General features: G+C 47.6%; 2 protein-coding genes across 2 annotated transcripts in view; one reads left to right on the forward strand and one right to left on the reverse strand.

The window, feature by feature from the left end:
- The window catches only part of SLIRP (SRA stem-loop interacting RNA binding protein), a 9,235-nt gene extending 851 nt beyond the window's left edge, over nt 1–8,384 (forward strand). Inside the window, exons 3-4 of the mRNA XM_073609787.1 lie at nt 3,089–3,196; nt 8,268–8,384. Of these exons, the coding sequence (XP_073465888.1) occupies nt 3,089–3,196; nt 8,268–8,333 (174 nt within the window). The 3' untranslated portion in view covers nt 8,334–8,384. The remainder of the gene's footprint in view (nt 1–3,088; nt 3,197–8,267) is intronic.
- Nucleotides 8,385–8,747: 363 nt separating this feature from the next.
- On the reverse strand, nt 8,748–26,170 carry SNW1 (SNW domain containing 1). Its single transcript, XM_073609785.1, has 14 exons — nt 26,054–26,170; nt 18,933–19,086; nt 15,069–15,230; nt 14,737–14,832; nt 14,357–14,463; nt 12,696–12,800; nt 12,525–12,594; nt 12,204–12,269; nt 11,428–11,544; nt 11,062–11,203; nt 10,883–10,979; nt 10,586–10,703; nt 9,083–9,240; nt 8,748–9,000 (listed from the first exon to the last, which is right to left on the reverse strand). The coding sequence occupies exons 1-14, from the start codon at nt 26,065–26,067 to the stop codon at nt 8,805–8,807; spliced, it is 1,602 nt and encodes a 533-aa protein (XP_073465886.1). The 5' UTR covers nt 26,068–26,170; the 3' UTR covers nt 8,748–8,804.
- Between the last annotated feature and the right edge of the window lie 169 nt (nt 26,171–26,339).

Consider the following 26,339-nt stretch of genomic DNA (forward strand, 5'->3'; position numbering starts at 1 on the left):
CAATTAATGTAATTAACAATTACAGCGGCAGCACAGCTCCGGCAGCATCCCTCCCCAGAGCCGATGACCACAATGACATACAGGTACGTGATTTTGTGCTTGAGGGCCGCCCCGCCGCAGTACATGTACAGTACAGGGGGCTGTCCTTAAGCGGAGTTCCACCCAAATTTTGAACAATATCTGTATGTATTCTCTTCCTTGCCTAGATGCTGACATGCCGTTTAAAAAAATGTAAATCGCCGTAATTACCTTTTATTTTTCTATTCTTCTTTGCACTTCCTGGTTCTCCTCCCGTGGGAGTAGGCGTGTTTCTAGCCTCTCCCAGACTCCTGGGAGCTAGTCTCAGGCTTCCCAGGATGCCACTGAGCATGTGCGGGAACGAGCAGTGAATGCTGGGAGCACAGCATTCACCACATCCAGGAAATAAATGCTTGTGGGCTTCAAATGCCCACAATGAAGATGGAAACCGCCTGCAGTGAATAATATAAGTTATTCTTTCCGACGAAATCTGACACAGGCGGACATATTACACACAATATGCGAGTATGTAATGCTGAGAAGAAAAGTTTGAATGAACTAAAAAAAAAAAGGATAGATAGGTGGATCCCCGCTTTAAGTGGTTAAGTGAGGACCCTTTCACACTTGGAACTGCAAAGTCACATGACAATTTGTATCCCATGATTTCCAATGAGCACTGTTTTTATCTGTGGGACTTTAAAGTAGTCCCTGCACTACTTTGGTCTGACTTTGCTGTGACTCGAGGTCCATAGATCTCAAGGTTACACGGGCATTGCATCAAAGCCGCAGTAAAATCAAACAACATTCAGGTCACGCAAGTGTGAAAGGGGCCTAAGTCTAGGGGTAACCTTCAGGTAGCAGAGGGGGCGGGGCTTATGTAGGTCAGGGAATGGAGGTAGATTAGGGGGCGGGGCTTGTGTAGGTCAAGGAACGGAAGTAGATTAGGGGGCGGGGCTTGTGTAGGTCAAGGAATGGAGGTTGCATATAGGGTGGGGCTTATGTAGTTTGGGGGAGTTGGGACTCTTGTAATTTAGGGGTGGGGGGATTCTGTAGTTTGAAAAGGGGGTGTAGTTTAGGGAGATGGGACTCTTGTAATTTAGGCGTGGGGGCTTGTGTAGTTTTTAAATACAAGTGAACCTGTCCTTTTTAAGTGGTTCTAAAGGCTAAAGGTTTTTTTTTTGTTTTTTTTTTTTTAACCTTCATGCATTTTACGCATGTAAAAAAAAAAAAACCTTCAGTGTGCATGCCTCCTCCTCCCCCCTTCCCCCCCCCCCCTTCCCCTCCCCCCCTTCCCCCCTTCCCCCCTTCCCCCCTTCCCCCCTTCCCCCCTCCCCCCTCCAGAGGGGTCTGTATTACTTACTTTCAGCTACAGTGAGGGGGGAAAAAAGTATTTGCTCCCCTGCTGATTTTGTACATTTGCTCAGACAAAGAAATGATCAGTCTATAACTTTAATGGTCGGTTTATTTTAACAGTGAAAGACAAAATAACAAACATATCCAGAAAAAACACATTTCAAAAATGTTATAAAATTATTATTACTGTTATAAATTGATTTGCATTTTACTGGGTGAAATAAGTATTTGATATCCTATAAATCAGCAAGATTTCTGGCTCCCAGGTGTCTTCTATACAGGTAACGAGATCTTAAAGGGAGTGCTCCTTATCTCAGTTTGTTACCTGCATAAAAGACACCTGTCCACAGAAGCAATCAATCAGATTTCAATCTCTCCACCATGGCCAAGACCATTGAGCTGTCCAAGGATGTCAGGGACAAGATTGTAGACCTACACAAGGCTGGAATGGGCTACAAGACCATCGCCAAGCAGCTTGGTGAGAGGGTGACAACAGTTGGTGCGATTATTTGCAAATGGAAGAAACACAAAATAACTGTAAATCTTCCTCGGTCTGGGGCTCCATGCAATATCTCACCTCGTGGAGTTTCAATGATCATGAGTACGGTGAGGAATCATCCCAGAACTACACGGGAGAATCTTGTCAATGATCTCAAGGCAGCTGGGACCATAGTCACCAAGAAAACAATTGGTAACACACTACACCGTGAAAGACTGAAATCCTGCAGCGCCTACAAGGTCCCCCTGCTCAAGAAAGCACATGTACAGGCCCGTCTCAAGTTTGTTAATGAACATCTGAATGATTCAGAGGAGAACTGGGTGAAAGTGTTGTGGTCAGAGGAGACCAAAATCAAGCTCTTTGGCACCAACTCAACTCGCCGTGTTTGGAGGAGGAGGAATGCTGCCTATGACCCCAAGAACACCATCAAACATGGAGGTGGAAATGTGTTGCTTTGTGGGTGTTTTTTCTGCTAAGGAGACAGGACAACTTCACCGCACCAAAGGGAAGATGGACGGGGGCCATGTACCCTCTAATCTTGGGTGAGAACCTCCTTCCTTTGGCCAGGGCATTGAAAATGGATCGTGGATGGGTATTCCAGCATGACGCATGTCGCAAAACACATGGCCAAGGCAACAAAGGAGTGACTCAAGAAGAAGCACATTAAGGTTCTGGAGTGGTCTAGCCAGTCTCCAGACCTTAATCCCATAGAAAATATGTGGAGGGAGCTGAAGGTTCTGGTTACCAAACGGCCTCAAAACCTTCATGACTTGGAGAGGATCTGCAAAGAGGAGTGGGACAAAATCCCTCCTGAGATGTGTGCAAACCTGGTGGCCAACTACAAGAAACGTCTGACCTCTGATTGCCAACAAGGGTTTTGCCACCAAGTACTAAGTCGTATTTTACAAAGGGGGTCCATTCCTTTTATCGCACATTAAAATGCAAATCAATTTATAACTTTTTTGAAATGTGTTTTTCTGGATATTTTTGTTATTTTGTCTCTCACTGTTAAAATAAACCTACCATTAAAATTATAGACTGATCATTTCTTTGTCAGTGGGGCAAACGTACAAAATCAGCAGGGGGTCAAATACTTTTTTCCCCTCACTGTATTTGTTGCTTTCTGTGACACCATTAGGGAGACTGAACAGAATGTTACCTCCCTTTCACCAATGTGCGATGGATCTTGTATGACCCGGCCTTTCTCTCTCCCTACAGAACAAGAAGACCGGCTTCCACGCGGGTTTCGGCTGGGTGGGATTCACCAAAGGGGACTCCGTCACGAGTGTTCTGAACCAGGAAGATCACATTGTGGACGGGTACAAGGTATACAGTACATATGGGAGGGATCCACACCTGGAGTGGGAATGATATTGGCACCCGCCCGCCCCCCCCCAAAAAGAGAAGGTGGTGTTCTTTAGTCCAGAGGAAAACTAGGCAGGGCTGACAACAATGCTTGGGATTTCTGTGCAGCATTGTCATTGGGTTCTTAAAGTGGAGCTCCACCCAAAAGGGCTTTTGGCAATCTTTTTTTTTTTTTTTTTTTTTTCTTACGCTGACAGCGTGAGAAGAAAAAAGCCGATCACCGGCTTCTGTTTGAAGGGACATCGCACCCGAAGAGGAAGAGCCTCATATGTGCCCACAAGTACCACCTGCCAGTGCCCCCAATACCACCAATCAGTGCCACCTAGCAGTGTCCATCAGCGCCACCTATTAGTGCCCTTCAGTGCCAATCAATGCAGCCTATCAGTGCCCATCAGTGTAGCCTCATCAACGTACATCAATGAAGGAGAAAAACTACCTGTTTGCAAAATGTATTAACAAAATAAACGGTTTTGTTTTTTGTTTGTTTTTTTTTTTTAATTCGGTCTTTTTTTTAAGTGTTTATTTTTTGTTAAAAAAAAAAATGCAGAGGTGATCAAATACCTCCAAAAGAAAGCTCTATTTGTGGGAAAATAATATAAAAATTTAATTTGGGTACAGTGTTACATGACTGCGCAATTGTCATTCAAAGAGTGACAGCGCTAAAAATTGGTCTGGGCATGAGGGGGGTTTAGGTGACCAGTAAGCAAATGGTTAAAGAGTAACTCTACTTTTGTTGAGAAGAAACCCTCCTCTCCGAGTGATCTTCACTGGTCTCATGATTCGATTACTGCGCAATGCCCATGGTTTTCATCAAAAGCCCATCAATAATGCAACCTCATTGTGCCCGTCGATTGCAGTCTCACCATTGCCTGGATCACACACAGCGGACATCTCCTGCTGTGTCACGGAGCTTTGATATGGATATCCTAGCGCGCCCGTCCTCCCTCCTCCTATTCCAGCGGCCGCTGTAACAAAGTCCCGCCTCCTAGGCTGTGATAGGCAGCACACTGATCCAATGCCAGGAAGTTGAATCAGTGTGGTGCCTATCGCAGCCTAGGAGGTGGGACTTTGTTACAGCGGCCGCTGGAATAGGAGGAGGGAGGACGGACATGCCGGGATATCCATATCAAATCTCCGTGACACAGCGGGAGATGCCTGCTGTGTGTGATCCAGGCAATGGTGAGCGGCCACTCTGGGCATTTTAGATTCAAGCTATATAACAGACGTGGGAGGGAATCCTCAATCATGATTCAGCTGTTCTCCACATTGATGCTGAATCGTGATACATCAATTATACAATTTTCAACACCTCTAATCTATGTACATTGCAGGGATTGTAACAAACTTTGTTGCAGATTCCTAACCTTTTGTTTTGAATAAATAGCTGTTTGTCTGTGTTTATCTGCAGAGTGAGTCTGAATGGGAGCGACTTTATATTTATCGGCTGCTGGACTTGCAGGGCTCTAATGAGGAAAGTGGCAGGGTCTGCATCCCTTTAGATGTGCTTTCCCTCCCTTTGAAAGTATTTCACCAAAAATTTTTGTTGCAGGGGATGCAGACTTCTGGAAAAAAACAGTGAGCCAAACACATAAGCAGGAGATGACATGGGGGTGGGGGGAGTTCTGTGCACCATCTGTGTACAGAACACCTCCAGGTTGCCATATATCATTTTCCAGAAAATTACAGTGGCTGCAAATTGATAAGGAAAGGTCATTTTTAATAACATTCATATACAATAGGACATGGTTACACTGTATTATTTTTTTTTTTATTAATTAGTTGTGGAATTATCCTTAAAACGAGAATTCCAGCCTAAGCTTAATCTTAAAATTGTTACCTCTCCCCTACTAACATTTATGTTGACAAACCTGTTTTGAAAAGATGTATACCATACGGCCAAAAGTATTGGGGCATATGAACTTTAATGGCATCCCAGTCTTAGTCCATAGGGTTCAATATTGAGTTGGCCCACCCTTTGCCACTATAACAGCTTCAACTCTTCTAGAAAGGCTGTCCACGAGGTTTAGGAGTGTGTCTATGGGAATGTTTGACCAATGTTTCAGAAGCGCATTTGTGAGGTCAGGTACTGATGTTGGATGAGAAGGCCTGGCTCGCAGTCTCTGCTCTAATTCATTCCAAAGGTGTTCTATCGGGTTGAGGTCAGGACTCTGTGCACGGACTAAGAAGCCATTAAAGTTCATAGCCATGTAAAGGCAGGCGTCCCAATGCTTTTGGCAATATAGTGTATATACTTGCCTATTATCAGGCCACTTTAGTCCTGGTCAAGTGATCCAGTGTCAGCAGGAAGGAGCGCTAGACACTGGCTGGGAATTCCAGGGGCGGTGACATCACCCATGTCCAATCCGTTGTCTGCGCTCCCCTCCAGTTGCTAGCTGGATCACATGACTGGAGCAGAGTAGGCTGAAAATAGGTACCAGTATATACATTTTCTTTTTTTTTTTTTTAAATAACAAAATCACCTTGCTACTCTCAAACAAATGAAAAAAAAAATATTTTAACTACTTCAATACCAGGCACTTTCACCCCCTTCCTGCCCAGGCAAATTTTCTGCTTTTAGCGTGGCCACACTTTGAATGACAATTGTGCGGTCATGCAACACTGTACTCAAACAAAATGTATCATTTCCCCCCCACAAATAGCTTTCTTTTGGTGGTATTTGATCACCACTGGGGTTTTTTTTTGCTAAACAAAGACTGAACATGTTGGAAAAAAATTTTTTTTCTTTGTGATAAAATTTTGTAAATAAGTAAGTTTGTGGCACTGATTGGCCCTTGATGGGTCTGCATTGATGATCAATGTGCTGATTATCAGCGCAGGACTCTTTCCCCCCCCCCCCCCCCCCCGCCTTGTCAGTGCGTATAGAGGAAAAGCCAATAAACGGCACTTCTTGGTTAAGATGTGACCAGCTGTGATTGGGCACAGCTGATCACATGGTATAGAGCCTACGTCATAGGTTCTTTACCTAAATCAGAGATGCGGTGCATCAGAGAGACACACCGCTGATCGCCGCTCTGCACACCTTTGCGAGTGGCTTATACTGACTGGGTGTCATATGATGTCCAGCAGGATAACACAACCATTCTGCATAGAGTGGGTGGGAAGTGGTTAAATGTGTAAACATTTTTAAAAATGTGAATTTTTTCTTTTAAACAGGTTAGTTAGCATAGGTGTTAGGGGGGAGTTCACATTGATGCGATTCCACATGTCAAACCGGCGGCAATTGCAGCGTCCTAATTGGTGCAACGCCGCACAGATGCCCAAAAGTAGTTTCTGTACTACTTCTGGTGATTTCAGGGGCGCAGTTTCCATTGACATCTGTGCAGAACCCCGCACAGATGTCTCTCACATCGGGACTGACATGCGGGAATGAAATGGTGAGTTCAGCTGAAGTCGCACGATTTCATTCCCGCAGTGTGAATCTAGGCTTAAGGATAGTTCGGTTTAGCATGGAATTCTACCCCTTCCTGCTGGCCATCTGCATGTATGGAGGCGGATCGTATTCGGTGTTGTCACACGTATCAGTTGTGCATCCCCCAACACTGTCACCACCAGATTGTGGTCTGAAGCTGGTTCACACCACAAAAACGCATTTCAGATGTTTTTTTTTTTCCCCATTGTACTGGGGTCTGGTGCATTTTACCACATTCCAGTACAGAAAAGATACAGAAAAAAAAAAAAAAAAACATGCTGCAACTGGAATCTGACCGCACTGGTGTGAACTATGCCATTGAAAACCATATAACCTACTTTCCATGCGTTTTTGATGCAGAAAAAAAAAAAATGCACTGGCCCTAAAGCTGATAGGGACAGGCTGATCACTGACAGCCCATCATACTGTATGATTGGGAAGCCTGTTAACCACTAAGCCACCGCCATATGACGGCGGGACGAGGCTTCTCTTGTCCTGGGCGGACGTCATATGACGTGATCGCCCTCCTGAGCCACTAGGGGGCGTGCGCCCATCCGCGTCGCTCGGGACCCGGTGCGCGTGCCCGGCGGCTGCGATGTCCGTCGGGCACCCACGATTGCCGGGTAACAGAGCAGGACCGTGGATCTGTGCATGTAAACACAGATCCACGTTCTGTCAGAGGAGAGGAAACCGATGGTGTGTCCCTTGTACATAGTGACACAGATCAGTCCCCTCCCCCCACAGTTAGAATCACCTCCCTAGGTCATACATTAACTCCTCAATCGCCCCCTAGTGTTAACCTCTTCCCTGCCAGTCACATTTACACAGTAATCAATGCATTTTTATAGCACGGATCGCTGTATAAATGTGAATGGTCCCAAAAATGTGTCAAAAGTGTCCGATATGTCCGCTGCAATATCGCAGTCACAATAAAAATCGGAGATCGCCACCATTACTAGTAAAAAAATAAATAAAATAAAAATGCTATAAATCCCCTATTTTGTAGACGCTATCACTTTTGCGCAAACCAATCAATATACGCTTATCGTGATTTTTTTTTTTTTTTTTTACCAAAAATATGTAGAAGAATACATATCGGCCTAAACTGAGGAAAAAATTTAAGAAAAAAAAAATTTGGATATTTATTATAGCAAAAAGTAAAAAATATTGTGTTTTTTCAAAATTGTCCCTCTTCTTTTGTTTATAGCGCAATAAATAAAAACCACACAGAGGTGATCAAATACCACCAAAAGAAAGCTCTATTTGTGGGGAAAAAATGATAAAAATGTAATTAGGGTGCAGTGTAACATGACTGCGCAATTGTCATTCAAAGTGCGACAGCGCTGAAAAATGGCTTGGGCAGGAAGGGGGTGAAAGTGCCTGGTATTGAGGTGGTTAAACTCCTCCAGCATTACAATCTCTTAAAAGGATAAGACGGAAAAATGTGCGTATGTGTTGTTTTGCCAGTCTTTTCACCCAAAATTCACACATTTTTCTATTAGACTTTTGGAGGGGGGGGGGGATTGTATGAATCCCAGGTGATAATTGTGAAAATCTTTACAGAGCCCTCAGACACTAAATAAATTATTTTATTATTTTCAGATCAGCGTCCAGCTACATGACCGACAAAAAAAAGAGCCAAGACGCTCAGAAGATGAGGATGTATGACTTTTTTTTTTTATTGTATTTAAAATGTTTAAATAAACTGAAAGTAACACATTCTACTGTCATTTCTCTAAATATCGGATATGCAACATAAAAAAATTCCAGAAACCGACATTGTGTCATACAGCAGAGGAATAGGATTTCTCTGTCCATTGTGGGAACCATCCAGAATGTTTAGTCTGGAAATCTGGTATATGAGGTTAGGAATTGATTGAAGCTTCCCCACTCTACAGACACACACAGTACTTGCTGCACCCGGAGCAATGCTCTGCAGACTTCAGTGACTCTTCTTACACATCATTGCTCAGAGGTGTTTGGTCAGCACTTTGATACATATGTACATAACTGATATGGGCAGATTTTTTAGCCCGGTGACAATAGTAGGGCTGCCAAAACACAGTCCTTGGATCCTGGTGAAAACAGTGCAGACCCCACAAAACAGTCCCAGGACTGGCCCGGGTCACCCCCCCCCCCTCACTCCTTCCTGCGCTTTTTGCCCTCATGGTCGTGCTCCTTGGCACGGCCGCTGTCTGAGGGGCGTTTAGATCCTCCGTGCTGTTTGGCTTCCTCCAAGAACTTGTCCAAACCGAAAGGATCCTCCTCAAACTGTACGGGCCCATCGCGGCGCTGCTTGCGGTCTGAGCCGGTGAACTCCTTATCAGGAACGAATCTGAGAAGAAAAGAATGAATGTCAGGGAAAATAGTGAGGAATCATTTGGTCAGGGAACTCTGTGCATATTCATTGTCCTCACCTGTTGTTCTTCATCAGTGTGTCCAAGTCTGGGCCGAAATCCACATCTTGGTTCTTGGGCCGGTAGATGGTTTGTGCCATTTCCTTGCTACTTCTCCAAGGCTGATCATATACATTGTACACCTCATCCTCCCCACCGGCAAAGCCACTGTCCATACCCTGCAAATCAAGACCAATGGTTAGGAGGAGGAGCATTAGGTGATTCTGGGCTTTCCCTGTTCCTGGACAACAGCAAAGACTTTTGGGGGGTGTTTTTTTACCACCCCTTAAACACCACCTTTAGATATAGTGACCAGGGGTGTACACACGTTGCAGCAGGAATTTTACACCGTCACGTTGGGTAGGGGTAGCGCCCACCAAGTGTGACCCCATTCAAGTGAAGGAGGCATCTCAGCAACCCTGTACAGTGAGTAAAGAGTTGAGCAGCAATGTGTCGTATCACCTCTTCACCACCTGCTTTGACCCAGAACTAGCTTGCTGCAACTCTGTGCACTTCATGCAGTGGCAGGATGCTTGCAGAGTGGCCCCATTTACTTGAATGGAGGAGGAGTTTGAAACGCCAGCGGGGTACCCCCAGAAGAGGATTGGGGCTGCTCTGTGCAGAACTATTGCACAGAGCAGGTACATATAGACATGTTTGTTTGTTATTTTTATTTTAAAAGCGAGGGTTTAGTCACTTTATATGTCTTCTACACAATGCTGAGCTGGCCTCTATGCACAGTTATCTGTATCTGCATTTTCTCAGCTTAAAGCTTTGGAGGAGACTAGACCCTGCTGGCTTGGACATGTAAGGCTAACCTGGAATGTGACCTTCAGTCACTGGGCTCTGCATTGTGGCGTTTCCAAACCTGAGTGTATTGTGTTAGCCATAGTACTCTCCAGGTATAAGCCATGGCTGTGTCCTTTGGGAGTAGGCAAAAGACTGGGAGCTACCTCTGGTACTAGAATCATTGGGCACAATTAAAAATCCCCACTGCCATAGGCTTTACCACAGAAGGGGTCACGCTAATGGATAGAGCACCGACGTCATCAGTTGGGTGGAATGTGGTGCACACTGAGTACTCTTTTCTGCTGTTCAGTGTTGAGGAAGCATCTTCCTGCTGCTGCTCCTGACTGCAATTGACATGTGGATTATCCTGTTCACATCTGCCTGCCTACAGTGAATCAGCAGCTGGCTCGTTGGCATTCAAGACCTGGCCTTGCCCCCTGAGCTACACCTGTCTTATAATGAAATATGTTGAATTGAAGACACAAAGGGAACAGTTCTGCTGTAACAGATATGCCCCCAGCTCACTATCCAGTAATGATTTTGGTGCTTCCTGCAATGCACCCTCTGAAGGGCCATTTTATTTTTCAGTGACATCTGATGGGAGCAGAAATTACTTCTAAATGTTCTTTTGTGCTCCTCTTGCCATCTCCAAAGTGGAGTGAACATTGTACATTCCTTTACATGTCTGTATGGCCAGAGGTGCAGTAACAGGGCAGTAGTGGGAACTGGAGTTACCCTGCTTTGGTTGAAGAGCCGCTGGTCGTACTGGATCTCCGCTGTCGGTCGCTGGCTGGGTATTCCAAGAGCAATCTGTTCACTGATGTCTCGATCCTCATTCCTCTGCAGCTTTGACCTGGAAGATAAAATGTCATGTACATAAGTGAGACGTAACCACATGAAAGTGGTCTTCCTCTGTGTTCACACTGCAGCTTTATTATCATCAGCAGGGGTTGGCTGTTTCCCCTCTTCTTCCACTTATAATTGGTCATCTAAGCAATGAGCATATTGATAACACCGAAGATTCAGTTTTACCTCTTGTCGGGGGCTGCCCTGGACAGGTTACGCTCATGTTGTCGCTCCTTTCGCCGGTTATCTCTGATTTCATCCCTCTCTCTGGCTTCTCCATCCTCTGGAAGAGAAATATCAATGTGTCAATATGTAAGTATTGGGATATCATCATAACCCCTCTACAATATACCTGTGGATCTCACCTTTCTCTGCATGAGACTTTATTCCAGCTCGGCGTTCTCTGGCAATCTGAGCCAGTTCTCTCAACTTTTCCTCCTTTTTCTCCTTCTCCTTCTGTGCCATCTTCCTTTCCACTTGGGCTCTCATCTCCACAGCTTCCCGGGCCTGCCGAGGCAGTCAGGTGTCAATGGGGAGGAACACACGGCTACTGTCCACACAAATCATCACACGCTACCCATCCCATTAGCACTGTACACAATCCTCAGACATTCATTCACCTTCCGTCCGCACTGTACCCATCCTCAGACATTCATTCACCTTTTGTACACATCTTTAGACATGCACTACTCTTCCGTCCAAACTGTACACATCGTCAGACACACACTCACCTTTCTGTCAGCAATGTACAAAGCTTCAGCTAGTTTAGCAAAGTTCTCATTAATGTGGACAGTCTGGAGGCCTCTGCCATCAGCAGCCAACCGCTTGTCCAGAGGGATGGTGTAACCCTAAAGAAAGGAAAAAGAGGCCAGATAAGGGTTATTAGCCAACGTCATGAGCCACTCAAGTCAGTTATCAAAATTTTGACTGCTGGGGGGGGGGGGGAAGAAAATTATACATTTTTGGGGGCACTGAGCAATGCTGGGGGAACAAAATGATGATAATCCCTGAACCAAGTCGCTGCTGTGCAATGTCCATGAACAGAAGTATAATCCATGGAGGAAACCCCTCCGCCTTTATTTACACCCATGATCAAGATTTAAAAATGATAACATTTGCTATATCAGTGTTTCATGGGAGATTTAATTGTTATGACAACTATTTTTTGCCATACATAATGTATCAGTTGATGTTGACGATGGCTGAGGCCCCGGCACTCCCTGCTCTTCCCTACATCATTCTGGAACTATTAACTAGAATGTCAGCGTGCCTTCAGTATATTTTAGGACCCTCTGCACAGATTTTCTGCTCTATCTGGGACCCCCCATTCCAGGAGTATTCCAATGCTAATCTATAGAAACCTTCTTTTCCCAGGTGCCTCGTGCCATGTTGAGGCGGCTCCCCCAACAGAGAAAAGCATATACAGACAGGATGGCATTGCCCATATTATATGCTGCTGATGTGTGTACCAGGGGTGACCAGTGACCGACGCATCAGTTCAGGTTACCTTAGCGTTTTTCCAGTTAGAAATGCAAGGGGGGATTCTCCATTCTTGCTGCTCCTTGACGGTCATCTAAAAAGGACATCAGACAAGAAATTCATTACATACAAATAATGCAGATGACATTCCCCATCAAGTGGTGCAGGGTAGGCTGGATGTGTCTACAGAGCTCCACCTCACTGCACTAATATCAGAATTACCAGAGATACATTACCCTCCCCCCACCTACTGTACAACACAGAATAGAGGAGCAAGACAGAAATACATCACTCCATTTTTCCTGGGGCACCTCTCTCCTCCAACTAGGGAGCAGACCGGAGTACTTACCTTCCTGCTGGGAGAGTGCATCACAGGAGCAGGAGGAGACGGGGGGCCACGCGGGATCTTCTTGTTTATTCTGGAGGAGCAAGATGATAAAGTGATGAATTTTCATTCTGCTTCCCATCATTATATTACAAATACCCGGTCTTGTACCCTACTATACCAGCCAGCACTTACTTGAAACGTGGCGGCTCCATAGGGTCTTTCTGCATCTCCACCATACGAATGACCCTCTGCTTGGCTCCTGAGTTGAATGCCACACCTTGCTGGGATGGCGTGTACCTGGGAAGAGACAAGAATATGTAATGAGGACCCTCTCATGACAGTATACACTCCTCCATGTAATGAGGGTTTCCCTGGCATAGTCCATCCTCCCCATTTGTAAACCCTTGTTTTGTTTTTTTAATAAACAAAAATGAACGTTTTTAACCACTTAAAGTTCTAATGGTCTCTTCTGTCATAAATGCTTCAGAGATCAGCTCATCAAGTTACTTCTGTGCGCATGCGTAGGAGTGACATGATCACAGCTTGGCCATTCAAGTAGCTAAACCGAGTGCAACTGCAAGGAAGACCAGGAGAAGATGGAAGTACTCAAGGCCAATTAGAACGCCAACACCGCAACACTGGGGGGCATCATTTAACAGGTTTGCCACTTTAAGGTCCACCCTCCCCCATTTAATGAGGACCCTCCTAGCACAGTCCAACCCCCCCCCCCCCCCCCCCCCCATGTAATGAGGACCCTTCTAGCATTCTAGCACAGTCCACCCTCCCCCATGTAATGAGAACCCTTCTAGCACAGTCCACCCTCCCCCATGTAATGAGAACCCTTCTAGCACAGTCCCCCCCCCCCATATGTAATGAGGACCCTCCGAGCACAGTCCACCCTCCCTCATGTAACGAAAACCCTCCTAGCACAGTCCACACCCCCCCCCATATGTAATGAGGACCCTCCGAGCACAGTCCACCCTCCCCCATGTAATGAGGACCCTCCGAGCACAGTCCACCCTCCCCCATGTAATGAGGACCCTCCTAGCACAGTCCACCCTCCCCCATGTAATGAGGACCCTCCTAGCACAGTCCACCCTCCCCCATGTAATGAGGACCCTCCTAGCACAGTCCACCTTCCCCCATGTAATGAGGACCCTCCTAGCACAGTCCACCCTCCCCCATGTAATGAGGACCCTCCTAGCACAGTCCACCCTCCCCCATGTAATGAGGACCCTCCTAGCACAGTCCACCCTCCCCCATGTAATGAGGACCCTCCTAGCACAGTCCACCCTCCCCCATGTAATGAGGACCCTCCTAGCACAGTCCACCCTCCCCCATGTAATGAGGACCCTCCTAGCACAGTCCACCTTCCCCCATGTAATGAGGACCCTCCTAGCACAGTCCACCTTCCCCCATGTAATGAGGACCCTCCTAGCACAGTCCACCCTCCCCCATGTAATGAGGACCCTCCTAGCACAGTCCACCCTCCCCCATGTAATGAGGACCCTCCTAGCACAGTCCACCCTCCCCCATGTAATGAGGACCCTCCTAGCACAGTCCACCCTCCCCCATGTAATGAGGACCCTCCTAGCACAGTCCACCCTCCCCCATGTAATGAGGACCCTCCTAGCACAGTCCACCCTCCCCCATGTAATGAGGACCCTCCTAGCACAGTCCACCTTCCCCCATGTAATGAGGACCCTCCTAACACAGTCCAGCCTCCCCCGTGTAACACTCTTATCGAAGCCTACCCTCCCTACTGTAAAAGGGACCCTCCTGGCACAATCCATTCTCCCTATGTAACAAAGGCCCTCCTACATGATCTGCCCTCCCAAGTCTCAGCACCTCACCTGATGTACTGTGCTGGTGCCAGCTTGTCTGCGGCTCGAACCGGCATGGCTGCGGCTATCTTCTGGGATACAGCTTTATCCAGGGCCTGGCGGGTCTTGTCTGTCAGCTGCAAAAACAAGGTTATTAGCAAAATCTCAACCCTTTACCAAATGCCTTTTAAAGTGAGCTGTGACACCCAAGGTTGATAGGAGGGACTCAGGGATTGGCTGCACAGTGCTGACAGCCATGGAAGTCTGCCCTACCAGCACCTGATCAACGGTAGCCGACTCTGAGCTGTTGGTGAGCACTCAGATAAAGTTCTGGGGATGCCGATGGAACACACCCAGGAACAATACAGTCATGTATACATCATAAGTCCAATAAAACCAAAAATTGTTACCTCTCGGACTGCCTCTTCATCGGGTCTCTGAAGGTCTGGGTCATCTTCATTCATCACTTCCTTAGGTACCAGGTCTGTGTATTTACTGTATATAACCTACAGACAAGAAAAAGAAGAACATTCAGATTCCAGACTCCCTAGCTGAAGGATTCTATTCGATAACATTTCACAAGCTATAACAGGACAGAGAACAAGCCCTGTAACAGGCAGCCTATACTGAGAGACGGCTGACAAGAGCAGAGGAGTAAACAGGTAGCAGTAATGACCAACAACTGCCAGAGACTTTGATCCCAGATTCACACCTCCCACCCAAACATCCCGCAGACCCTCACCTTTTCTTTTCCCTGGCCCTGCCGTGCAATGGCATCATACTTGATCTTCCCCTCTGCATCCACTTGTACAGCCAGGGAATTGGACATCCGCTTCTTCCTGCCCATGTCCAGGGGGTACTGCGCCACGTGGATTTCCGGGAACGCCCCTCCATCGCCAAAATCCTGCAAAGAAAGATATAGTGCAATTAATCAATTTCACTTCCCAAACACAGAGAAGGCCCTTATACAGAGGATACTTGAATGTTTCCTGAAAAATAACAATCAGTATGACGATGACAAGTGTGAGGCGTTTGCAGGGGCCGAGTGTTCACATGAGATGTGCGGTGACTGCCTGCAGATTAACCATTTGCCTACCGGCCACTTTTTCCCCCTTCCTGCCCAGGCCAATGTTCAGCGCTGTCGCACTTTGAATGACAATTGCGCGGTCATGTAACACTGTACCCATGACATTTTTATGTTTTTTTTTTTTCCCCACACAAACAGCTTTCTTTTGGTGGTATTTAATCACCACCGGGCTTTTTATTTTTGCTAAACAAACGCAAAAAATTACAGAAAATTTTGAAAATTTTTTTTTATAGTTTATTATAAAATTTTCCAAACAGGTAATTTTTCTCCTTCACTGATGTGCGCTGATGAGGCTGCTCTGATTGGCAGCACTGATAATCAGGACCCAAATATCAGTGCCCAATTATCAGTGGCGATGTCCCTTTAACAAAAGCAGGTTATCGGCTCTCTTTTTCTCTCCTCATGCTGTCAGCATGAGGAAAGAAAAGCCGATAACTGGCTTATTTTTACTTCTGTGATCAGCTGTCATTGGACACAGCTGATTACATGGTGAAGGGCCGCTGTGATTGGCCCTTTACTTTGATCTGTGATCAGTTGAGTGCGAAGGGCACAGTGATCACAGAGCGCGCTGCCCGAACGATCAAACGACGACGTCCGTGTACGCCCTCCCAGCAAACTGAGCACCAAAAGACAACAGCGTGGGCGGAAAGGGGTTAACCAGTTATGGAAACTGGGAGTGCTATGTGGGTGCTTGAGCTGCGGGTTTACTTTCCCCGACCACCCGCCTGAACATCAACATACAGCTGAACATATCCTGCAGCTGTGATAAAACCTAAACAGCACGTTGCTTTCTGCAGGCGGCGCCAGCGCCAAATACGACCAAATGGGGCAGCACCACAACTGAGTGCAACGCCTCCCCACTGCCTGTCACACACCTCTAAGAAGCAAACTGAGCAAGGATCGCTTTTCAGAGGAGTGGCAGTCCCTGCCGCACAAGCCCTAAAACTTATCAAAAAATAAAGAGACAAAAAAACTTTTCTTTTTTTTTTTTTTTTTTTAGATATCTTGCAAAAATGTTTCTTTTTTTATACAATTTACAGACAAAAGTAATGAAAAAAAATGTACTGGTATTTCTTAATTAATGAGGAAGTTATTGCTAAACAGGCCCATAGCAGAAAAAAACAAAAAGGGAGCGAAGGATTGCTCTGGTCCATAGGCAATATATCGAGTATGAGAGATGAAGGGGTTGAAGATCTGTTTCTTTCTGGGGAGTAAAATGTCCAGCTAGGCCCAGTTCACACTCGGGTGATTAGGAGATTAGCAGAATCGCCACAATTGCAAAAACGTGCGACACGCATTTGGGTGGCATTCATCGTTACCCCAAACATGGTGTGATTGTTGTGTGGAAAAATACACCTGGATCAGGACGAGCTTTTCTGCAGTGACAAACATGCATACAGCAGCCCATTGAAATGAATAGCCTGCCCTCTGCGCAACACACAGAATTGTGTGACAATCGCTCACAAGAAAAAAAAAAAAAAAAATAATGATCGACAGTGGAAACGCCCGATTCTCATGCTGATCACCTGTCTTCCAAGTATGCAGAAAAGCAATTCTCACTCATTTTGAAGCACGAGTTCAGATTCCAGAAGGTGGTCAGGAATGGGAGCCTAAAGCTGGCTATACACTGTATGAATCGGGCTCAGCGGCCACCTCCTGCGACATCCCTCGATTGAAAAACTGAAGGAGCCAGGAGCGGCATTGTCCAATCAAATGCAGCTGCTTTTCAGGGATTTTGCCAATGGACACAGCAGGAGATTCATCCATCTGTGCTGTGTAGTGAGGGCAGAGGAATACGTTTTTTTTTTTTTAATTCAGCCTGCACTATCAGTGTATGGCCAACTATACTTATCCCCATGTTTTTTGGGTTTTTTTTTTTCTTTTTCGTTTTAAGCAGTATTAACCACTTCAGCTCCGGAAGATTTACCCCTCGACATGACCATAAATAAACATTTTCCCAACAAATAGAGCTTTATTTTGGTGGCATTTGATCGCTGCATTTAAAAAATATATATATATATATATATATATATATATATATATATATATATATATATATATATATATATATATATATATATATATATATATATATATATACATACATATACACACACACATATACATACACACACACACACACACACATCTCAAATAACAACTGACAATTTTGAAAAAAAAAATAAAAATATTTTTACATTCTGCTATAAAAAAAAAAATTATATATTTTATGTTTATTTATTTTAAAAAAAAAAATCTAAATTATCCATAAATTAAGGCTAATATGTATTCTGCTACATATTTTTGGTACAAAAAAAAAATTTCCAATAATCGTATATTAATTGGTTTGCGCAAAAGTTATTCTGTCTTCAAACTATAGGATATATTTATGGATTTTATTTTTCTTTAACTAGTAATGATGGCAATCAGCAAGCCCTAGCGAGACTACGATATTGCAGCGGTCAATTCGGACACTAAGTGACACAAATACAGTGATCAGTGCTAAAAATATGCACTGTCACTGTACTGACACTAGCTGGGAAGAGGTTATTATCAGGGGCTATCGAAGGGTTAACTGTGTGACTAGCTAATGTTTCAGTGTAGTGGGGGAGGTGCTTTTACTAGTGGAAGGCATGGATCAGTGTTTCTGCTTTACAACAACACAGGATCCATGTCTTCTGTACAGACAGAACGGCAATCTGCCTTGTTTACATAGGCAGACCGCCGTTCTGCCTGTGTACTGAACGATCAGCGGGTGCCGGCCTAAGCCGCCGTCGGTGTACATTCGCGCCTGATACCCAGAAGCGCAGGATCATGAATATATACGTGATTATGTGCAGCGCGGCCGCAATGTGGCAGTCAGCAAGTGGTTAATCCCGTTTTACAAAAATGTTGAAAATGGCCCTCCGGCAGTGTTCTGCCATAATGTGCTAGTATACACTTCATACTAGCACATCATGGCAGACTTGCCTGTTAAAACACAGCCCTCCAGCGCTGTGCTCTTACCGCTCCTCCTGGTCCCAGAAGCTTTCAGTCTTACTTCCAGGCACCGTCTCTTCAGATTCTTGAATTACATCACTCCCGTGCACAGGAGTCACATTACCACGGCACAGCAAGGGTGCCGTAAATGTGGTCTGAGCTGCACATGCACAGCTCATATTACATTACCGCTGACAGGCCACTAGGGTCTCTTTGGTTAAAAGAAGCCTGTCAGCGGTTTTTATAAAATGGACTTCAACTTTGCAAGATTGATTGTTCTGTATTACAGGGTTTTTTTCCTCAGATACATTTTTATTAAGTTTTACAACATACAAAAAATAAACATCAGCCATCCCCACATGCAGGTTACTTTAAAACATATGAAACAAAATATAAATGTATTGCAGAATTCACCATTTGTGTAATAATCTGTCCAATCTGAATCCTAACCCACCCTATTTAGTCCCACCCAAGAGGAGCCCCCTAATACTGACTGATCTAACCAATGTAGATTTCACAATGTGCCCCGATAACACTCACCTCCACAGTTCGGGGCACCCAGCCTTTCCGATGCCCATAAGGGGGCGGTTCTCTTCGTGATGCAACCAAAGCCGTCTGCAGAGACTTCTGAGCTCTGATCTTCTCCTCAGCCTCCAGCTGGTCCTGGGAGAGCTGAGTGGGAGCGGGTAGGAAACTGGGGAGAGAAGACAAGGTCAGTTTACTCAATGACACTACCACGTGTGACTACGGCTGGAGAGGAGAGACGGTCAGTCCACCCAGTGACATCACGTGTGACCGTGGCTGGACAGAAGAGAGACAGTCAGTCCACCCAGTGACATCACATGTGACCGTGGCTGGACAGAAGAGAGACAGTCAGTCCACCCAGTGACATCACATGTGACTACGGCTGGAGAGGAGAGACAGTCAGTCCACCCAGTGGCATCGCATGTGACCGTGACTGGAGAGGAGAGACAGTCAGTCCACCCAGTGACATCGCATGTGACCGTGGCTGGAGAGGAGAGACAGTCAGTCCACCCAGTGACATCGCATGTGACCGTGACTGGAGAGGAGAGACAGTCAGTCCACCCAGTGACATCACATGTGACCGTGGCTGGACAGAAGAGAGACAGTCAGTCCACCCAGTGACATCACATGTGACCGTGACTGGAGAGGAGAGACAGTCAGTCCACCCAGTGACATCACATGTGACTACGGCTGGAGAGGAGAGACAGTCAGTCCACCCAGTGGCATCGCATGTGACCGTGACTGGAGAGGAGAGACAGTCAGTCCACCCAGTGACATCGCATGTGACCGTGGCTGGAGAGGAGAGACAGTCAGTCCACCCAGTGACATCGCATGTGACCGTGACTGGAGAGGAGAGACAGTCAGTCCACCCAGTGACATCACATGTGACCGTGGCTGGACAGAAGAGAGACAGTCAGTCCACCCAGTGACATCACATGTGACCGTGACTGGAGAGGAGAGACAGTCAGTCCACCCAGTGACATCACATGTGACCGTGGCTGGACAGAAGAGAGACAGTCAGTCCACCCAGTGACATCACATGTGACCGTGGCTGGACAGAAGAGAGACAGTCAGTCCACCCAGTGGCATCGCATGTGACCGTGACTGGAGAGGAGAGATGGTCAGTCCACCCAGTGACATCACCTGTGACCGTGGCTGGAGATCTGATATCACTTATAGGCAGCACAGTCCGCTCCCCCCACCAGCTATAAAATACCACCCAATAAAACCCAGGTCACCTCTCGTTCTCTATTGTAAACCCCAGAACTTTCCCAGAGATCACAAGTCACTCTGTGCACACAGAAAAGTGAAAGGTAACAATGACAGGGTCACTCCATTTAGACTAAATGTCATGGTTTGCTGGATGCTGGAAACTTGAAGTGTATTTCCAACTAAGACTGGATGAAATGGACCTACTAATAGGATTGTACTGCTATCCAGGGCTGAATTTCCCCTCATTTCCTGCCCTGGGGACACCAGGTTTCACAGACAGGAAGTGAGGAGAAATCTGCAACACAGACAGAAAAATAAGAAGGCAGCAGCTAGCATTGCCTCAGTGATCAGCACTTCTACCTCTCTGCACTGAAATCCTCAGCTTGAACATGGACCAGCTTGGACACTGTCTGTGTAGAGTTTCATATTCTTCCTGTGGTTGCTTGGGTTTCCTTCCACACTCCAAAGATATGCCGGTAGGTTCATCGGCTCTTGTCTAAATTGACCCCAGTATGTGTAAGTATGTACCACCGATCAGCCAGAACTTTATGGGAGGTGAGGCCTCCGTGAATCAGGCCTTTTTCCAGCACATCCCACAGGTGATCGATTGGATTGAGTTCTGGTCAACTTGGAGGACAAGTCAACACCTCAAACTTGTGTTCCTCAAACCATTCTTGACCCATTTTTTCAGTGTGGTGGGGCACATTATCCTGCTGAAGAGGCCACAGCCATCAGGGACTACTGTGTCTTTGAAGGGGTGCACTTGGTCATGAACAATGTTTAGGTAGGTGATCCGTGTCAAGTAACCTCCACATGAACGGCAGGAGCCAAGACTTCCCAGCAGAACATTGCCCAAAGCATCACACTGCCTCCGCTGGTTTCTTCCCATACTGCATCCTGGTGCCATCTCTTCCCTGGGTAAGTGACACAGATGTAAAAGAAAAAATGTGACCCATCAGACCAGGCCACCTTCTTCCTCCGTGGTCCAGTTCTGATGCTCACGTGCCCATTGTAGGCACTTCTGGCTGTGGACACAGGTCAGCATGGGCACCCCGACTGGTCTGCCGCTATGCAGCCCCCATACACAACAAACTGTGATCAACATTTTCTGCATTAAACTTCAGGGACAACATGTTCACTTGCTGCCCAATATATACCATTGTAACCAGATAATCAATGTTATTCACTTTACCAGTTGGTGGTCATAATGTTATGGCTGATCGTTGTACGTCTGTAAGGAAGAGACTTAAACTGGCCATACAGGGATCGAAACTCGGCCGGTTCAGCAGGTTAGAGTGGAAAAGGTTCAGGCTGGTGGTGTAATGGTGTGGGGGGGGGGAGGGTATTTTCTTAGCGCTCAATTGGTACTAAGGGGCCCAAAGTGTATAGTTTAACTGCTTCAATACCGGGCACTGCCTAGGCCAATTTTCAGCTTTTAGAGCCGTCACATTTGGAATGACAATTGCGCAGTCGTGCAGCGCTGTACCCAAAATACATTTTTTATCATTTTGACAAATAGAGATTTCTTTTGGTGGTATTTAATCACCACCGGGTGTTTTTTTATTTTTTGCTAAACATATGAAAAAAAAAAGACTGAAAAATTTTGAAAAAAACGTTGTACATAAGTCATTTTTCTCCTTCACTGATGTGCGCTGGTGAGGCAGCATTGATATGCAGCACTTATGGGCACTGTTAGGGCTGCACTGATAATCTGTACAAGTCTCCTCTAAGGAGATGCCGCTGATTGGCTCTCCTCTCCTTATTTTGTACACAAGTCATTTCTCTCCTTCACTGATGTGCGCTGGTGAGGCGGCATTGATGGGCACTGATAGGTGGAACTGATGGGGCTGCATTGATATTCGGTGCCCCGGATTAAAGCAGAGTTCCGCCTTCCTCTTCAAAAATTAAAAGTCAGCAGCTACAAATACTGTAGATAACTTTTAATATTAGGACACTTACCTGTCCAAAGTTTCCATGATGTTGGATTTCTATTGGCTGTCGGGTGTTGCCGCCACCACCGTGTTCGGTATGGGAACCAGGCAGTGAAGCCTTGCGGGCTTCACAGCTGGATACCCACTGCGCATGCGTGAAGTGCGCTGCTCTCTCTTACTGGCCTGGCAGGTACCTCCCCCCCCCCCCGAATGGTGCCAAATGTGGGAGAAGGAATTAGATAAGTGAAGCTTCCACTTTTGGGTGGAACTCCTCTTTATCTGTACAGATCTCCCCTGTGGAAGGTCACCGATTGGCTCTCCTCTCCTGCTGTCAGTGTGAGGAGAGGAAAGCCGATAACCGGCATCTCTTTCTTTACATGTGATCAGCTGTGATTGGACACACAGGGGAGGAGCCTCATCATTGGCTCTTTACTGAGATCGGGGATGCGCCGTGTCCCAGGGACACAGCCAGCGCTCCCCTGTGGGGCGCACAAGTGTGACACCATATTACATGGTCCCAGAAGAAGAGAGCATCTTCCCACCCCAGCCAGTAGCAGAACGACTGCCGGGCAGAGCTTCTGTTATCCTGACTGGACATTAGGGCTGGGAGATTTTCTGAAAAAAAAAAAAAAAAAAAAAATCTTCGATTCTCTTAAAAAAAAAAACCCCGATTCACGATTCGAATTTTTTTTTTTCTTTGGAAACCGCGCTGGTCCCGAGGCGCTGCGGGCATGAGCTTTTAGGTGAGGCCGCGGCTTTGGCCTAGTCTGCGGCGTCCGGCCGTAGCCGCTGCCTCGCCTAAAAACTCATGCCCACAGCGCCTCGGGACCGGTGCGGTGGAAAAAAAAAAAATCGATTTGCTTAAATTTTGAATCGATTTGACCTCTCAACTCGATTCAAGATTTAAATCGATTTTTCCCCCAGCCCTACTGGACATCACATTACGTCTTTCAGGATAACATGCCGGCACACGGAGATCAGTGGTGTTGTGCGTCACTCTGACACAGCACATCTAAGATCGTGGTAAGGACAGAGGCTCCTGATCACATGATCAGCTGTGACCGATCACAGCGTTAACCAGGAAGTGCCTGTAAACGGCTTTCCTTGGTTTGCGCTGACAGGAAAAGCCGATCCGCATCTCTCCCTGTCAGATGGGAGGGGGAAGGTCTGCGCTGATAATTAGCACATTGATCATCAATGCAGCCCCCATGAGAGGTGCCCATCAGCTGCCAGTCTGTGCCCCATCAGGAACGCCTGTCAGTGCCCTTCAGATGACCATCAGTGCCGCCAATCCAGTGCCCATCAGTGCCGCCAATCCAGTGCCCATCAGTGCCGCCAATCCAGTGCCCATCAGTGCCGCCAATCCAGTGCCCATCAGTGCCGCCAATCCAGTGCCCATCAGTGCCGCCAATCCAGTGCCCAGTGCTGTCAGTGCCGCCTATCCAGTGCCCATCAGTGCCGCCAATCCAGTGCCCATCAGTGCCGCCAATCCAGTGCCCAGTGCTGTCAGTGCCGCCTATCCAGTGCCCATCAGTGCCGCCAATCCAGTGCCCATCAGTGCTGCCAGTGCCCATCAGTGCCACCAATCCAGTGCCGTCAGTGCCCATCAGTGCTGCCTATCCAGTGCCCATCAGTGCCACCTATCCAGTGCCCAGTGCTGTCAGTGCCCATCAGTGCTGCCTATCCAGTGCCGCCTATCCAGTGCCCATCAGTGCCACCTATCCAGTGCCCATCAGTGCCACCTATCCAGTGCCCATCAGTGCCACCTATCCAGTGCCCATCAGTGCCACCTATCCAGTGCCCAGTGCTGTCAGTGCCCATCAGTGCTGCCTATCCAGTGCCCATCAGTGCTGCCCATCAGTGCCGCCTATCCAGTGCCCAGTGCTGTCAGTGCCCATCAGTGCTGCCTATCCAGTGCCCATCAGTGCTGCCTATCCAGTGCCGCCTATCCAGTGCCCATCAGTGCTGCCTATCCAGTGCCCATCAGTGCCACCTATCCAGTGCCCATCAGTGCTGCCTATCCAGTGCCCATCAGTGCCGCCTATCCAGTGCCCATCAGTGCCGCCAATCCAGTGCCCATCAGTGCCACCTATCCAGTGCCCATCAGTGCTGCCTATCCAGTGCCCATCAGTGCCGCCTATCCAGTGCCCATCAGTGCCGCCTATCCAGTGCCCAGTGCTGTCAGTGCCCATCAGTGCTGCCTATCCAGTGCCCATCAGTGCTGCCCATCAGTGCCGCCTATCCAGTGCCCAGTGCTGTCAGTGCCCATCAGTGCTGCCTATCCAGTGCCCATCAGTGCTGCCTATCCAGTGCCGCCTATCCAGTGCCCATCAGTGCTGCCTATCCAGTGCCCATCAGTGCCGCCTATCCAGTGCCCATCAGTGCTGCCTATCCAGTGCCCATCAGTGCTGCCTATCCAGTGCCCATCAGTGCCGCCTATCCAGTGCCCATCAGTGCTGCCTATCCAGTGCCCATCAGTGCTGCCTATCCAGTGCCCATCAGTGCCGCCTATCCAGTGCCCATCAGTGCCGCCTATCCAGTGCCCATCAGTGCCGCCTATCCAGTGCCCATCAGTGCCGCCTATCCAGTGCCCATCAGTGCCGCCTATCCAGTGCCCATCAGTGCTGCCTATCCAGTGCCCATCAGTGCTGCCTATCCAGTGCCGCCTATCCAGTGCCCATCAGTGCCGCCTATCCAGTGCCCATCAGTGCTGCCTATCCAGTGCCCATCAGTGCCGCCTATCCAGTGCCCATCAGTGCCGCCAATCCAGTGCCCAGTGCTGTCAGTGCCCATCAGTGCTGCCTATCCAGTGCCCATCAGTGCCGCCTATCCAGTGCCCAGTGCTGTCAGTGCCCATCAGTGCTGCCTATCCAGTGCCGCCTATCCAGTGCCCATCAGTGCTGCCTATCCAGTGCCCATCAGTGCCGCCTATCCAGTGCCCATCAGTGCCCATCAGTGCCGCCTATCCAGTGCCCAGTGCTGTCAGTGCCCATCAGTGCTGCCTATCCAGTGCCCATCAGTGCTGCCCATCAGTGCCGCCTATCCAGTGCCCAGTGCTGTCAGTGCCCATCAGTGCTGCCTATCCAGTGCCCATCAGTGCCGCCTATCCAGTGCCCATCAGTGCCGCCTATCCAGTGCCCAGTGCTGTCAGTGCCCATCAGTGCCGCAGAAAACAAAATTTTATAGACAGAAACAAAAAGTAAAACTTTTTTTTTTTTTTCCAAAATTACTTTTTTTTAGTTCGTTTAGCAAAAAATAAAAACCCTCCAGAGGTGATCAAATACCACCAAATGAAATCTCTGTGTGTTGTGTAGGGTGCTGTATGACGGCGTAATTGTCATTCAAAATGCGACCGTGCTGAAAGCTGAACATTGTCCTGATCAGGAAGGAGGGGGGAGGGGCCGGTATTGAGGGGGTTAAACCCCACGGCCCCCCCCCCCTGAGTATTGTTGCTGACCATGTCCATCCCTTTATGACTACAGTGTCCCCATCTTCTGATGGCTCCTTCCAGCAGGATAATGCACCATGTCACAAAGCTCCAATCATCTCACCACTGGACAATGAGGTCCCTGTACTCCAATGGCCTCCACACTCACCACATCTCAATCCAATAGAGCACCTTTGGGATGTGGTGGAATGGGAGATTGGCATTATGGATGTGCAGCCGACAAATCTGCAGTAACTGTGTGATGCCATCATGTCACTATGGGCCAAAATCTCTGAGGAACCTTTCCAACACCTTGTTGTATCTCCACCACCAAGAATGAAGGCAAAAGGGGGTCCAACCCGGTACTAGAAGGTGTATATGAGGTATAATGGGGACATATGGGGGGTGGGGGAGGGGGGGTCCCAGGCCATGACCAGATCTCTAACGATCACATCACGGCAGGGCCGCCTGGACAGGACCGAATACCACCGGAGATTATTTATAAAGAGTAACCCGCCTCTCTCCCCGCCACCCCCCTCCCTCAGACACCCCCCGGCCCCGCTCACCAGGACAGCGACATCTTCCTCTCCTTCTCCCCCCGCCGGATGTGGATCCGCGACACGCCGGATGAGGAGGAGCGTCACGTAACCACCGGGGCAACCCTTTGCCCCGCCCAGACGGTCAGGTGGCCGAAGCTCGCTTTCTGGTTGGACACTGTACTTTTCCCTACGATGACCTCTCCCCACCCCACCACGCCCACGCTTCTCCGCCATTTTGCCGAAGTCCTCTATTGAGAGAGAATGGGAAAGGCTCGGAAAAAATGGCGGCAGGCAGAACACCGGTATGCGGCTT

This window comes from Aquarana catesbeiana, linkage group LG13, assembly GCF_042186555.1.
Source record: "Aquarana catesbeiana isolate 2022-GZ linkage group LG13, ASM4218655v1, whole genome shotgun sequence".
Taxonomy (NCBI): domain Eukaryota; kingdom Metazoa; phylum Chordata; class Amphibia; order Anura; family Ranidae; genus Aquarana; species Aquarana catesbeiana.

Excerpts from the sequence above, each read along its gene's own strand:
- SNW1 (XM_073609785.1), bottom strand. Across the intron at positions 15,231-18,932 it reads GGGTGCCCCGAACTGTGGAG|GATTTTGGCGATGGAGGGGC; the intron begins GTGAGTGTTATC and ends CTTTCTTTGCAG. Across the intron at positions 11,545-12,203 it reads CTAACTGGAAAAACGCTAAG|GGTTACACCATCCCTCTGGA; the intron begins GTAACCTGAACT and ends TCCTTTCTTTAG.